Source organism: Sciurus carolinensis, chromosome 2 (genome assembly GCF_902686445.1).
Source record: "Sciurus carolinensis chromosome 2, mSciCar1.2, whole genome shotgun sequence".
NCBI classification, from domain to species: domain Eukaryota; kingdom Metazoa; phylum Chordata; class Mammalia; order Rodentia; family Sciuridae; genus Sciurus; species Sciurus carolinensis.
The window spans coordinates 111788126-111804054 of NC_062214.1; the positions used below are offsets into that span (position 1 = coordinate 111788126).

The following is a 15929-nucleotide window of genomic DNA, read 5'->3' on the forward strand; positions in this document are numbered from 1 at the left end:
CCTGACATACAACTCTGTGTAAGTTGAAGTAAATCGAAGCCTAAGTTTTCTCATCTTACTATAGGAAATGGTCAGTTGTTTGGTAAATACTAACATTGTTAAGAATCCACTTTATGAGTTTGTTTACCAAACACCTTGTATAAGAACTGACTACACAAAAAAAGTTCCTTTGAAATTTGGTCCACAAATTCAATTAAGAGGTTAGAAATTTAAAACCTGCAAGAAAAAGAGGAAGTGGGAGTCCCTAATTCTAACATGTTGTAATTACTAAAGGGATATACATGCATACTAAAAAATTTTGCTCACAGAAGGCACAAACTATAAAAGGGATAGTATTTAATAAAAACAAAGAACCAGCTGATACCCTTCTTTGTTTTGTGAGCACCTAATAACTAAGATGTAATTAAACTTGAATTCACTGTCTACTTCTGTGACCAGAAAAAAAAAAAAAACCATAAAAATTTACTTTGTCTTACTATGTATTTTCTAGTCATTAATTGAGATATAATTTTGAAGATTAAAATTGCCTTTGAAAGGGGTTGTAATAGCAGCTATCAAAGCAATATTCAAGCATGATTTCAAGGATGCTTTCAGGTTTAGAGTTAGCCTTCTTTGTCAAAAATCTTCACGACTTCATCAAAAACTTCAACAGATTTAGAAGCATCTATTTTCTTGACTTTCCCCGTCTCTTCATATAAGTCAATAATCAACTTTGTTGACTGAAGGTAAGTCTGAATTCTCTTTTCCAAGCTCTCTCTGTTGTCATCACTCCCACCACTACTCTTTCCCCTCTCAAGACATAGTTCAATACAGATCTCATTATTACAGTCAAAAAACAGAACAAAAGATACATCTGCCTTCCCATCCATGGTCTTGTTCCAACTTTGAAGATTGTCTTGATTTCTTGGAAATCCATCAATCCAGAACTTATTCTTCGCAGCGTTGGAAGCTATTGTTTGATTCATTTCCCTCTTTAATAAACTGATGGTTATCTCAACTGGTACAATCTTTCCATCTTTAATGTACTTTTCAATGAGTTCACCATACTGTGAATCTGGGTTCTTCCTTTCATCACGGAGAAGTTCTCCTGCAGAGAGGTGTTTGTAGCCATATTTCTTGACCATGTGGGCGCACTGGGTCCCCTTGCCAGCGCTGGGACCCCAGAGTACCAACACGACCAGTGGCTTCATGAGCTGCGAGGGCAGAAAAGCGGCAGGCGGGCCAGTAGCACGAAGTTTGGGCCCAAGACGTGTAGCCGGCTATTTAAATTTAAATTAATCAAAATAAAATAAAATTTAAAGTTCACCCTCAGTTATACAAGTCACATTTCAAGTACTCAACAATCCCATGAAGCAATGGCTACATTGTTGGACAGCTAGGAACATTTTAATCATCATAGAAAGTTCTATTGGACAGAGCTGCTTTAATCAATTCATTTTATATCTTAAACCAGCTGTTTGAACTAAGAACTGCAACCATTTACTATGATAAGGAGTTAAAGTTTTATTTTAAGAGCAATAGGTAATTGGAAAGAATTTTTGGGGGTGTCTTTAGAAAGAGAGCGAGGACAGAATATGAATGAATTGCTGTTGCAACATGGAGAAGTGACTGAAAAAGGAATCACAGGTTTAGTAGTTTAGCTCTAGTTCTGCATGATCCTTGACCATAGGGTTCTAATTGCAAACATTCACGCACCAAGTTTTGAACATTTGCCAGACTTGGCTCTAGAGATATGGAGATCAGAAAGACAGTTCCTACTGGGCGTTGTGGCACAAGCCTATCATCCCAGTGCCTGGGGAGGCTGAGGCAGGAGCATTGCAAGCAACTTAGTGAGGTCCTCAGCAACTTAATGAGACACTGTCTCAAAATAAAAAAGGGCAGGGAATGTGGCTCAGTGGTTAAGCGCCCCTGGGTTCAATCCCTGGTACCAAAAAAAAAAAAAAGACATAGTTCCCAATCTCAAGGAAGGCCTAGGCTGGTTGAGGAGACATTAAAAAACATTAATGTTAATCACACTGCAGTAAGCAGAGTCTGACATAAAGAGCTGCCGATTGGTCTCACGTGGCTTCCATTGTGAGCAGTCTTTGGGAAAGGAGAGATCACAATGGTTTTTAGTTTTAGTTTCCCAGTACAGGATGTGTTTTGGGTTTGCTCATGCACACATGAATCAGACTCAAAAGACATGGGTGAACTGGTAGGGTGTCAGTTTGTTAATTTACAACTGCAAGTTTAAATTATAAAATGTGATTTTCCAGGGACTGGGATGTTTGTGCTTACTGTCTAAGGCACCATCATCCTGATATCAAGATACCCAACAGAGACTGGGAGTCCTGAAAGGTCAAATTTGAAATCAAGAGTTTGGTGAGCATGAAATCAGAGAAAAGCACTTAAGTGAATCATGAAGCCATGAAGTAGCTTGATGAAATACTTCTATACCTACTCCAGTGCTTGCCCTTGCTATGAATCAGATACTGCCAGATTCATGCCTCTTTTTCCTTGAATAAGCATGGCCAAAATCTTGTCCATGACTTGCTCTTTTGTTTTCTAACCTCCTCACTTTCCTTTTCTTTTACATAGTCTTTTTGAGAATTGGTTATAAATGTGAGCTGGGTGAGGTAGCTCAGTGGTAGAGTGCTTGCCTAGCATGCATGAGGCACTGTGTTGAGGTTCCATCCTCAGCACCACATATAAATAAATAAATTGAAGGAAATAAAGGTCCATTGACCACTTAAAAAAAAAGCAGGGACTGGGGAGATGGTTCAGTGGTTGAGCACCCCTAGGTTCAATCCCCAGTACCAAAAAAAAAAAGTTATAAATGTGAACAGTAGAGTACCTTGCCTTGTGGTGGTACTTTCATATGGTGGTAGTTGTTGCTATCATAGCCACACTGATGGGATTTGGTCACATCTAAAGAACGTACTCAGTCAAGTTACTGTTACTAATGGCTACTAGCTTTCATCCCTCATTTCTTTCGGAGACAGTAACAGTCCTGAAAATTGGGGACAGGGAAAAATTATAACTCAATAAATATGATCCCTTGAAGGATATCCAAGGTCATCTTTTAATTATTTGTGGTGCTGAGGACTCAGATCCAAGGTCTTATGTATGCTAAGCAAGTGCTCTGCCACTGAGCTACACACCCAGGCCTCAAATGTCATTTTTTAGAAAGAGTTTCTGACACAACACATTCTTATGCACTGTGGTCACACTCCTGTCTTAGCTTCTTATAGCCTTGCTATTATTTGTAAATTTATTTGCTTCCAAAGTGATCCCCCCTTCTACAAGCTGTAAAGATCTCTGGGATCCATACCAAATCTAATGTACATGTCTTGAATTCACGCTTAACACAACCCTAGAGCACAACAGGAGTTTGGCATCTATTGACTAGATGAATGATGGAAAATCTCACAATTTGGTGAATGGAGCATGGGTCTCCTGTGACGTTAAGAAGCCACCGAAGTGCTCTAACTTGATCAGCAAAGGGATGAAGGAGACAAACATTGGCCTGGAAAATTGCCTAGAAGGTGAACTTGCTCAGGGGACCAAGAAAAGTCAAAGGTCTGGCACCTCACAGGAGAAGATATACAATCTATCAACAAATATATGGACAAATTTTCAACCTCTAATAATTAGAGAAATGCAAATCAAAACTACCCTGAGATTTCATCTCACTCCAATTAGAATGGTTATTATCAAGAATATAAGCAACAACAGTTGTTAGCAAGGATGTGGGGAAAAAGGTACACTCTTACATTGCTGGTGGGATTGCAAATTTGTGCAAACATTCTGGAAAGCAGTATGGAGATTCCTCAGACAACTTGGAATGGAACCACCATTTGAGCCAGCTATCCCACTCCTGGGTTTATACCCAAAGGACTTAAAATCAGCATACTACAGTGTACAGCCACATCAATGTTTATAACAGCTCAATTCACAATAGCTAGATTGTGGAACCAACCTAGATGTCCTTCAATAGCTGAATGGATAAAGAAACCGTGGTATATATACACAAAGGAATATTACTCAACCATAAAGAAGAATAAAATTATGGCATTTGCAGGTAAATGGATGGAGTTGGAGAATATGCTAAGTGAAATAAGCCAATCCCCCAAAACCAAAGGCCAAATGTTTTCTCTGACAATTAGATGATGATACATAAGGGGGTGGGTGGGTAAGGGAAGAATGGAGGAAAGTTGGATTGTGTAGAGGGAAATGAAAGGAAGGGAGGGGGCGGCGGGGAAGAAAAGATGGTGGAATGAGACAGACATCATTACCCTATGTACATATGATTACACGAATAGTGTGACTCTACATCGTGTACAACCAGAGAAATGAAAAGTTGTACTCCATCTGTGTACAAGGAATCAAAATGCATTCTGCTGTCACGTATAATCAGAATAAACAATAAAAAAAAGAAAGAAAGAAAGAAAGAAAGAAAGAAAGAAAGAAAGAAAGAAAGAAAGAAAGAAAGAAAGAAAGAAAGTAAGTCAGAAAGTCAAAGGTCTGGAAAACTGGGCTGCTGTATCCCAGCAGGGGATAGGAAGGTGATGCTGGAATCTCCAGCTCTACAAGGAATCGACCCCATTCTTCGGCGGGATGTGGGGAGGAGGCAGAGCTCCAGACAAGTGACTCCAACGTTTCCAGGCAACCACAGCCCCGCCCTCCACTTCCTCGCCTTCTGCTCCTGCCTGCCTCACGAGCCCCCCTTGACCAATCGACTCACACAACGTTGCCAGGTCGGATGGTAATTGGAGGACTTCTGGGCTACGTCACTTGATGACTCCGCCCCTCGCTGTTTCTTCCTGTTTGCCAGCGACATCCTAGAGCCGAGCGTTCCCAGGTTCCTGGGCAGGTGATTGTGGCAGGTGAGGAGGGGTTGGGGTACTCGGCATTTTGTATTCCCTGCTGTGAACTGACCCCCGAAAACAAGAGGGTATCGAGGACCTGATTCATCGTCACCCCCAGCCAGTTCTTGAGGTCGGAACGACTGAGGCCTGGGGTCTGGACACAGAGTTTCCTGAAGGGTTCCGGACACCCTGAGGGCAGGGCCTCGAGGTGCTCCAGTGAGAGCTAAGTTTTGGTTGGGTGTGTTCAGAGGACTTCGGGGGGAGGTGCCTCATTTCATCTGGGACGCCCTGGCATAGCTGTCTGTTTTACCTAGGGCCTTTGCTCTGACTACTGGGCTCTGTCGCAGGGAATTTTTCAGACCTTTGGTTGGGCAACCTTCCTTATTGCAAACACCCCTTCATGTACTGATTTTGCGGTATTGGGGCTGGACTTCCCACATGCTAGTCAAGCGCTCTACTATTGAATTACATCCCCAGCCCTTTTGGGGCTTGCTGTCCAACTGCCTGGGACCCCTGAGTAGCTGGGATTTCAGGCGTGCGCCACCGGGCTAGAGTCTTAAGACCCTTCTTAAGAGAAGGTGTTGATCTGGCCTTTAAACTTAGATGTTTATGCAAGCCCCCAGGTTCGCTGCGCAGCCCTTCCCATCTGTCCTTGCTACTTTCAGCATCCCAAACAGGCAGAATATTGGGTACTGGGCAAAAATAGGGATTTTGGAGCAGCACCATTCTGGTCTCCAGAGATTCATCTTGTATTGGTAATGTGCCCTTAAGCAGCTGTCCTTCTGATCCTGTTTCTTCATAAATGCCTGTTTTTCAGTGTTTCTGTTAAATGCTAACTACCCTGATTTGAGCATTACACCTTGCATAATGTATTGAACACTATACCCCGTAAATGTACACAATTAAAATGATTTATTTAGCTGGACATGGTGGTGCACACCTGTCATCCCAGCAACTCCTGAGGCTGAGACAAGACAAATTGTCAAGACAGCTTTAGCAATTTAGCAAGGCTCTAAGCAACTTGGTGAGTCTGTCTCAAAATTAAAAAGTAAAAAAAGGGCTGGGGATGTGGCTCAGTGATTAAATACCTCTGGGTTCAAACCATGGTACCAAAAAACAAAAAACTAATAATGTAAAAGTGAAAAGGATAAAATATGAAGAAGGAAAAAAGGAACATAAGTTATATAGACCAGCTGCTACATGTAATAAGCACATGGCCCCCTGTACTATGAGGGTACCCCCTATAGTCATGCATCACTTTTGCTATCTTCATGGACTGTGCAAGTGCCTGTCTGTATCCTGTTGAAAACAATTTAATTTGGCTAAGGATAGAGCAGTTGTATTTTGGAGATCTTTAGAGAAAAGCATAACTGTTCATTCACACTGGAAGCATTCTAGAAATTCCTGTGTGTGTGTATATGTGAGAGAAAGAAAATATGCATAATGTAAGCCAGGGGTGGTGGCCCACACCTGAAATCCCAACTACCTGGTATACTGAGGCAGGAATATTGTGAGTTGGATGCCAACCTGGGCAACTTACCAAGACCCCATCTCAAAACAAAACAAAACACACACGCAATGTAAAATTTATCATTTTAACCATTTTTGTGTGTATTGCTCAGTGGTATTTATATTATTATATAACTATAACCATTATTCAACTCCAGAACTTTTTCACCTTCTCAAATAAAAACTGTGTCCTTAAGAAATAACTTCCCATTTTCCCTTCTCTCCAGCCACTGATGATCACCATTATTTCTGTTTATCAGTTCATATAAGTGGAATCATAACAGTTTTTGTCCTTCTGTGTCTGGGCTTATGGAAAGTCCATTTTTATTATTTATTTATTTATTTAATTTTTGGTACTGGGAATTGAACCCAGAGGCACTTAACCACTGAGTCACATTCCCTGTCATTTTTATTTTTTTATTTTGAGACAGGATCTTGCTAAAGGGCCTTACTAAGTTGCTGAGGCTGGTCTCAAATTTGCAGTCCTCCTGCCTCAGCCTCCTGAGTTGCTGGGATGGAAATTCCATTTTTAAACAAACTTCATTATGAACAACTTGAATGCAGAGCTAGAAAGGAACTCAATTTCCCTTTTGTCACCCTTGTATATATATGAATCTGATGGAAGATATTTTAATTTTTTGTTAAAAGAAACTTCTTAAAATTCTATTACTTTTCTTCAGTGGATAAATATGTGAGTGCCACACACTTATACTGTATCCTTAAAACTAATTCTTACTCACTTGATCTTCTGTTTTCCAGCTTAAATCCCAAATGAAAATGTTTGAGAGTGTTGACTGTACAGCTACAAGATCTGGCAGGGATCTCTGGGCTGAAATCTGTTCCTGTCTGCCAAATCCTGATCAAGATGTTGCCAGCAGTACCTTCGCGGACTCCTTTGTGAATTCTTACCCTACAGGTGAAGGCCAGAGGGAGGCAGCAAACTTTGCTGTCCAGCCAGCAATAAAGCCCTGGGCTCCCTTGCAGGATTCAGAAGTATATTTAGCATCTCTAGGTAAGTTAGCTTGCTGGCATACTCTTTTTAAAATCAGAAGCTGGTGGTTTTATGGGAGCATGTTGAAGTTTTGTTGAATCAAACTTGGTTTCCTCTCCCTCCCTCCCCCCCTTTTTTTAAGTGCTTGATACATGTATCTGTCAGATGTAATTCTAGGGTTTCAGTTTTGTTATAGGAAAGGATCACTCTCACTGTTCTTGCACATCCCTTGGAACAGTTTTTTTTTTTTTTTTTTTTTTTTTTTTTTTTTTTTAACCTCCTACCTCTAACCATTTCATCTAAATTCTGGTTTTAGGTTTTGGTTTTTTTTGGAGTGAACCTAGGGGTGCTATACTACTGAACTAAATTCCCAGCCCTTTTATTTTTTATTTTGAAACAGGGTCTTGCTAAATTTCCCAGGCTAGTCTCAAACTTGACATCCTCTTGCCTTAGCCTCCCAAGTTGCTGGAATTACAAGCATGCACCACCACACTTGACTTAAATTCTATTTTATTTCTTGGCATTTTGTAAAACCCTCTTGCTTACTATTGGTGGCCCACCCATGTATTCAGATAACTTAGAAGTGTTAAACTTTATGCCATCCTGATAGAAATGCCCATGACCCCAAAGCTACATGGAGATTTGTAATGTTAGTGTTTTGAAAAACTGTTATATTATGAAGATTGCTTGTTGGAAATGGGAGCATGTTGATATAAATTCACTATCTTTTATTAGCCATTTATTTAAAAAAATGTTTCTTGCCTACATTTTCAGTGCCCTGTCCTGTGATCAGAATGTAAGTATCTAGAGAGAATCCAAACATAGGAGTGAAATTCAGATTGTCCCATGCTAGGAGAAAGAGAAATGTCAGTCTAATTTATTTTTTAACTGATACATAAAGGCATAAAACTGTACATATTGCTTGGTGTGGTGGTGCATGTTGTAATCCCAGCTACTTGGGAAGCAGAGGCAAAATAATTGATTACAAGTCTGAGGCCAGCCTCAGCAACTTAGTGAGACCTTATCTCAAAATTTTAAAAATTTTTAAAAAATGGGCCAGGGATGTAGCTCAGTGGGTAAAGTGCCCTGAGGTTCAATCCCAGTTTTAAAATATAAAAAATAAATTAAAACTGTACATATTAATGATGTACCATGTATATCATATAATATTTAAGTCAAGGTAAGCATATCTATTCTCCTCAAGCATTTATCATTTCTCTATGGTGAAAATTCTCAAAATTCTTTCTTCTTATGGTAGTCTTTTATTGTTGAACATCTATCACAAGACCAAATCTGCCCACAATAATTTGAGGAAGGAGCTTTGATGAAGGACAGAGAGGAATCAGAGCTTATGTGATTGCTAAGGAATATCTTTGGGAGAGTGAAAGAAATTTCATTAATGACATAATGGAGGAAAAAAAGATAGGAGAAAAACAGTTGGAATGATGGAGAATGAGAAAGATGAGGGAGTAGTGTGAAATTTATAGGGAAGTCACCAGAGATAGAATAGTAATGCTTGCAGCCATGACTGAAAGGGTTGAAAGTTCTGCTTTCAGTGGCCAGAGCACCTGCTTAATGATGATAAGGAGAAGTAACAACAGTCTGAGAAATCTAAAGAACCGGATCATTGACTTATGGTACCATGTGATTGGGGTTATCAGAAACACCTCACAGAGATGGTGTTGATTTTGATTGGTGAAGACTGGCTTGGAAAGTTAAAACTCCACTGAACTTTTCTAAAATCAGTTTAGAAACTAACTGGTAATTAAAATATCCTTTTCTGGAGAAAATAGGAGCCATTTCTGTTTTCTAGGGAAGGAGCTATGTAACAAGGGCAGGCAGGTTTGGAGTATGTAACACCTGTTTCCGCCTGCTCTATTGAGATGATACCTCATCAGGAACTCAGCACACTTAGAGACGGGGAAGACCTTTTCTAGCCAAAAGAGTACTTTTCACCATGACAACCAAGGCCAGACAACATGAAGATTGTTTTTATTGCCAGATAAACATGTATCAAAGAGAATCCACTGGTAAGAGCAATAATTAAAAATGTAACCAGTGTTAAACATGAGATATGCATGAACCTTTTTTTATCTTTAAGGAAAAAATAAAACCCTTCAAATTTTAACATTTATAAACTGCAAGATTTTTACACAGGTGAATTCTTTGTGATAGCTTACAGGAACACAAATGCTTCTTGTTTTGACTAGTGGATGTTAGCTGATAGAACTTGTTGAGAAATGAAAACTGGATTGCATATCATTAAGTTTCTGTTGGATCTAGGCTTAATGTCCATTCTCCCCTCCACACACAGAAAAAGCCATTATTTACCCATACATAATCATGTGCTGCTTAACAGAGGTACATTCTGAAAAATGTGTTGTTAGATAATTTCATAAGTGGACATCATAGAGTGTACACACCCCAACTAAGATAGCTATGATATCAGTAGGTGATATAATCTTATGGAACCACCATTGTATATGTAGTCTATTCTTGACCAAAACATCTTTACTCAGCATGTGGCCATATTATAGTTGAAGGAAAGACTAAATTAAGGAAAAAGGTAATGATGATATTCTTTCTTATGTTTTTCAAAAGGAAAAATCTGTTCAACAGTTATACTTAAAATACAAAGAAGAGTAATTAAACATCTATCATCAGGAAGCCATATGGACTACTCTCTGAGGGATTACAAGATGTTTGTTTTTATTAGGCTCCAACATCCAGACCATAAACTGAGCAACTTTTTTAAATGTTGAGAGATTCTTTTTCTTTAATCAAGAATTTAATCACATAGAGATCTTAAAGGTCTCTTATCCTTGAGTTCTCATCAAGTCAATTTTAGTGTCTAATGAACCATTGGATCTCTCATCATTTTCTCTAATTCTTTCTCATGAGGTTTGAAAAACCACTTTATGTCACTGTAACAAGAAGAAAAACCATTAACTCCTCAGAGACATTATTTTCAAGGAGTCAGAAAACAGGCAATAGTATACACATGTCATACCAGGAAAAACAAGCTTTCCTTAGAGAGATACCTGCTGGGCTTCTGTGATTTCAAAGAAAACATGCTATTGATTTATTTATGAGAACCCATGGCTTTTTCCTTTTCTTGGGTTAAACATTTATTTGATACAATGCAGGATGAGAACATGAAGGAAAAAGAAGTATGTTCAATTCCTTTTTATGTGTCCTTTAAAAATTATCTCTTGTACAGGAAATGTGAATATATTCATCAGTGAAAGAATTGGTAAATTGGCATTTTTCATTTCATTTTGCATTGGTAAATTGGCATTTCATTTCATACTCACTTTCTTTGTTAAGCTCCATTTTCTCTTCTATTTAGAGAAGAAACTACGAAGAATCAAGGGTTTAAATGAGGAAGTCACTTCCAAGGACATGCTTCGAACCCTGGCCCAAGCCAAGAAGGAATGCTGGGATCGGTTCCTCCAGGAGAAGTTAGCATCAGAGTTCTTTGTAGATGGACTTGATTCTGATGAGAGGTAATTGATTTCCAGTCTGTTTCACTGAGAGCACTTCTTCTCTAACAAATTCAGGGATAGTGACATCTGAGTCCTGATATTTATTGAGATCAACATCAGTTCTTTTGAGCTAAAATCAGCCTTTGTAAGGTTGCTCAGTTTGTTCTTAGCTTGAGAATTTTGCCATAAAGCAAATACCCCAGCAGCATGTGAGTCACAAATTGAATGGAGTTGAGGATAAACCATCATCTTCATTTTTAAATAGGTAATGCACTTGAGAAAGTGGTGATTAATCAACAACTGGAATCATGTCTTCTTACTTCTGAATTTCCATTGCCTTACATAGTTTCTGTGTAGACCAAATGAATAAATTTATTAAGAAGCTACTGTGTGAAGGCACTGTGCTTGGTGTCATGGGAGGGTTGTATAAGGAAGTTTTAACCTTTTTTTTTTTTTTTTTTTTTTTTAGCTTTTGGCCCTCAGATAGGGACAATAGCAAATATATTTAAAGATTACCTTCCAATAGGAGACAGCGTAAGAGAAGAGTTAGATGAGCAGAAATGACAGAGTGTACTTTGGAATTAAGAGACCATTGAACTCCCGCCCAGCTCTGGTATTTGTACCAGGGAGGGAGGGAGGGTTTAGATATAGAAAGAGAGAAGGCATTGTGCCACAATAAGTGGTTTAGTACTTAACACTTGGAAATTCAGCTCTGCCACTTAAATGTATTTTCTGGGATAAATAACCTGTGTGTGCTCCACTTTCCTAATCTGTACATTGGGATTAATAGCTTTTATCTCATAAAGTTGTTTTAAGGGTTAATTAGAACTGCTTGGCACATGTTAAGCACAATATAAATATTAGCTATTGTTAATACTGTTTTCGGTAGCAGAATTTTAAAGTTTGGTAAGAATTTATTCTAAATAAAAATTGATGGAGGGACCCCCATTAGTACATAAAATTTTATATTTTTTTATCAGTTAAAAAGAAGTTTAGGGCTGGGGAGATAGCTCAGTTGGTAGAGTGCTCGATTTCACAAGCACAAGGCCCTGGGTTCGATTCCCAGCACCGCAAAAAAAAAAAAGAAGAGTCAAAAACAAGTTTAATTTAAAAATGCATTGGGGAGTGAAAAATTGAATTTTAACCAAAGGTTTATACCTTTATCAGTTTGGAAAAGAAATTTAATTTTAAAAAATTCATGGAGAAGTGAAAACTTGAATTTTAACCAAAGGTTTATACCTTTATCAGTTTGGAAAAGAAATTTAATTTAAAAAAATTCATGGAGAAGTGAAAACTTGAATTTTAACCAAAAGTGTTAGGGGAATAGGGCTTAACCTAAGTTTGCAAGACATCATTAATATTGATTTTGAGAGTCCCATCATATCAGATGAAGATGCTGCTGCTAAAATCATGGACAGTGTGTGAATAAAACTTCATATTTATATTTTACTTTTTAATTTGCAAAGCGCTTTTACTTATATTATCTCAAATATTGGATCAGCATGCCCCCATATCCTTCAGAAATTAGCATGGCCTCGGGCTGGGGATATAGCTCAGTTGATAGAGTACTTGCCTGTCAAGCCTGGGTTCAATCTCCAGCACCACAAAAAAAAAAAAAAAAAAATTAGCATGACCTCTATGGTCACACCAACTACTTTCTGAAGGCTCAGAAAATAAAATAAAGTCTGGGCTCCACCCTCTCTTCCTGTTCTCCATCATGGCGGATCAAGGCGAAAAGGAGAACCCCATGCGGGAACTTTGCATTGCAAGCTCTGCCTCAACATCTGTGTGGGGTAGAGTGGAGACAGACTGACCCAGGCCGCCAAGGTGTTGGAGCAGCTCACAGGCCAGACTCCTGTGTTTTCCAAAGCTAGATACACTGTCAGATCCTTTGGCATCAGGAGAAATGAAAAGATTGCTGTTCACTGCACAGTTTGTGGGGCCAAGGCAGAAGAAATTCTGGAGAAAGATCTAAAGGTGCAGGAGTATGAATTAAGGAAAAATAACTTTTTGGATACTGGCAACTTTGGTTTTGGGATCCAGGAACACATCAATCTGGGCATCAAATATGATCCAAGCATTGGTATCTACAGTCTGGACTTCTATGTGGTGCTGGGTAGGCCAGGTTTCAGCATCGCAGACAAGAAGTGCATGACAGGCTGCATTGGGGCCAAACACAGAATCAGCAAAGAGGAGGCCATGTGCTGGTTCCAGCAGAAGTATGATGGGATCATCCTTCCTGGCAAATAAATTCCCGTTTCTATCCAAAAGGCCAATGAAACATTTTCAATGAATAAATAAATAAATAATTTAAAAAGATAATAAAATAAAATAAAGTTTGTTCTGTTCTATCTCTAAAGGCTCAACCTAATTGATCCATAAACTGCCTCAAACATAGGTGGCTTGAAGATGTATAGATTCTGACCTGTTAACAATTTGGTATTTACTGATAGTCCTCCTCCTCTTGCATACCTCCCTACTCCACTTTTGAGAAGAAAAAACAACTTTCTCCTGTGTAATTCTCCAGTAGGAATTCTCTTTCTTTGAAATCAGATTAGCATGTTTCTATGTATTTATCCATACTTAAAATAATGGGGTATTCCTTTTTCTGTAGAAATAATTTGAATAATTCTATGAAAGGGTAGTTGATGAAGATTAAATGTCCCCATCACACCTGATTCCCCTGAGCCATGGGCATGAGAGTCAGTTAGCCACTTGCTCTGATGTTTGGATCTGATTCCCATGCCTACATCTGTGGGAATACTTCTTTCTATCATCCTTTAGAACAAGCACCAGGAAAGAGTAGCTATGCTTTTGTTTTCAAACTTCAAAGTTTATGTTTTAAGCAGAGGCCATTTTGCAGTGAACTCATGTGGGTCTTCACATTTGTGAAGGCCAGGTAGATAATGCTCCTCTGTGTGCTTTTGGCAAGGAAGTAATGGGCTAAGAAATTCAGCTGTCCAAAGCACGATTCCCCCATACACTGACAAATGTCTAAAATCTGCCGTTATGACTTTGGGCTATTAAAGAGCATAGAGGGGGCTGGGGAGATAGCTCAGTCGGTAGAGTGCTTGCCTTGTAAGCACAAGGCCCTGGGTTCGATCCCCAGCACCCAAAAAAAAAAAAAAAAAGAGCATAGAATAAGTTTTACATTGTTTCTTGTCATTTATATTTTACTGTGAATGTCTAATAACTGTAAGATAGAGGAGCCTGGGTACTTAAGGAAGGTGGGAGGGCATCTGTGAGCCTGATGATCATACTTACCCTCTCTCTACATAGGCAAACACAAAGAGCCCTCTGGCATAATGGCCATTCTTTTGTGGGGAACATTTACAGCTCAGATGTTTTTATCTTGGGGACTTGCTATGGAATGAAATAAACAAACAACACATACACACAAACACATACACACACACTCACACAAATTGCACATGCTACAAATAAGCCCTGCATATATAAATGAGCCTCAGACACTTCAGATATGAGATTTAAAGATGCTCACTTTTCTGCCTCGCTAATAATTTGATATTTGAGTGTTTCCTCCCCTTAACAATTTATCTCCTCTTCAGTTTTGAGGAAAAAAGGGTAAGACTGAGGCATAAGCTCTTCAGCTATTCTCATCAAGCCTTCAGAGGCTCTGCATTTGAAGGGGGCCTGGTGCTGCTTATAGTCAAAGTGCCCACTAGGGGGTAAATTATGCTGCAGAGCTGCCAGGATGCACAGCTGTCAGAGGAGTATCGCTGTTCTCCCAGTGTTCACAGTGAAAAACAATTGTAGGAAAAATTGGCGGTGGGTGGGAAGGCAGTATTTGAGTAACTGAGCTAATCATTAAGTAATTAATCAGTGAAGTCTGATACAGTCTTTTCTTTTGCTCTTTTGTAGCACCTTGGAACATTTCAAGAGGTGGCTCCAGCCAGATAAAGTAGCCATCAGCACAGAGGAGGTCCAATATCTGATCCCTCCAGAGTCACAAGTTGAGAAGCCAGTGGCGGCCGGGGACAAACCAGCAACAGCAGAACAATAAATTACATATACACAAGCTGAGCAGCTGTCTTGGGTCCAGAGGGAACAGCAGAGAGCTCAGCGGCAGTGGCAGTAAGGAGAAATCCAGGGAGGGTAAAAAAGCCCAAACCTCCATTCCACAAAGCAAACAGCTGCAGGCCCCTGAGGACTTAACTTGCTTTGGACTGGCATGTGTGACTATCTTGGATGAAGTGACTGACCCAGTGAATGCTGGATCAGAATACTGCTTTCCTCTGTCTCACAGTTTGACTGAGCTCAGTTGCTGGTTTGAAGTCTGATGAGGATCTGGTGAAGAACTGGTTGTAAGAGTACTTGGAGACACTGATGCCTTTGTGTATAATGTTAAGTGAACCATATTTTTTTTGCCTCCTCTGTATCCCATGTATTCCCTTGGTAAATTGTCAGGGGTAAGTGGGGCCAATGAAAGTGAAGTCAGCTGCCTGGAATCCAAGCCCATGTGGGACTTCTGTAACAGATCCATAGGAAATAGAGGGACTCTGGGGAAAAAAAAAAAAAAAAAAAAGGCTGGGCTTTTCCTTTGTCTGATTTTTGCCTTGTGGAGAAAATGGGTGAAAGAAGTGTGAAAATGTGGGTGTTTATATCTGTGTATATACACATTTTTATTTCATGCATGGCTTATCCCCCAACTTCTTCCTGTGCCAGTTTCTAAATTAGACTTGTAAATATGGTTTAATGCTTGACACTACTCCTGCATAGTTCCAAACTTTTTCCTTGTCACAGCTTTCCTGACTGAGACTGCACATTATTCCTTGTTTATTATACTCTTATTCATATAAACATACAAAATATCTGTTGTCCATATAAAACTTCTTTCATCAGAATAACTGTGTGAGGTGCTGTTGATTGGATTCCTCCCAGAGGGATGTTCCCAGGCAGTGGGAGGTAAAGATAAATGCATCAGTGCAGGGGAGCTGGTAACCTTTGCCCATCTCTTGTTTTTAACATGAACCCCCTGAGTATAGGGTTCTGAAGCTATGGCCCCAATGGAGCTTCTTCCTGGATAATAGTTTCCAAATCCCTAATGATGAGCAGGTGGCTATAAAAATCTTCATT

General features: G+C 39.4%; 2 protein-coding genes and 1 pseudogene across 2 annotated transcripts; 2 read left to right on the forward strand and 1 right to left on the reverse strand.

Moving 5' to 3' along the window:
- Positions 1 to 502: 502 nt before the first annotated feature.
- On the reverse strand, positions 503 to 1205 carry LOC124978133 (UMP-CMP kinase-like). The gene has a single exon (XM_047542225.1). The coding sequence runs from the start codon at positions 1188 to 1190 to the stop codon at positions 603 to 605; it is 588 nt and encodes a 195-aa protein (XP_047398181.1). The 5' UTR covers positions 1191 to 1205; the 3' UTR covers positions 503 to 602.
- A 3575-nt stretch (positions 1206 to 4780) lies between these two features.
- Ccdc32 (coiled-coil domain containing 32) lies at positions 4781 to 15694 on the forward strand. The gene is made up of 4 exons (XM_047533730.1): positions 4781 to 4865; positions 7116 to 7368; positions 10697 to 10853; positions 14715 to 15694. The coding sequence occupies exons 2-4, from the start codon at positions 7128 to 7130 to the stop codon at positions 14854 to 14856; spliced, it is 540 nt and encodes a 179-aa protein (XP_047389686.1). The 5' UTR covers positions 4781 to 4865; positions 7116 to 7127; the 3' UTR covers positions 14857 to 15694.
- LOC124970406 (60S ribosomal protein L11-like) lies at positions 12535 to 13126 on the forward strand (annotated as a pseudogene).
- Positions 15695 to 15929: the final 235 nt, after the last annotated feature.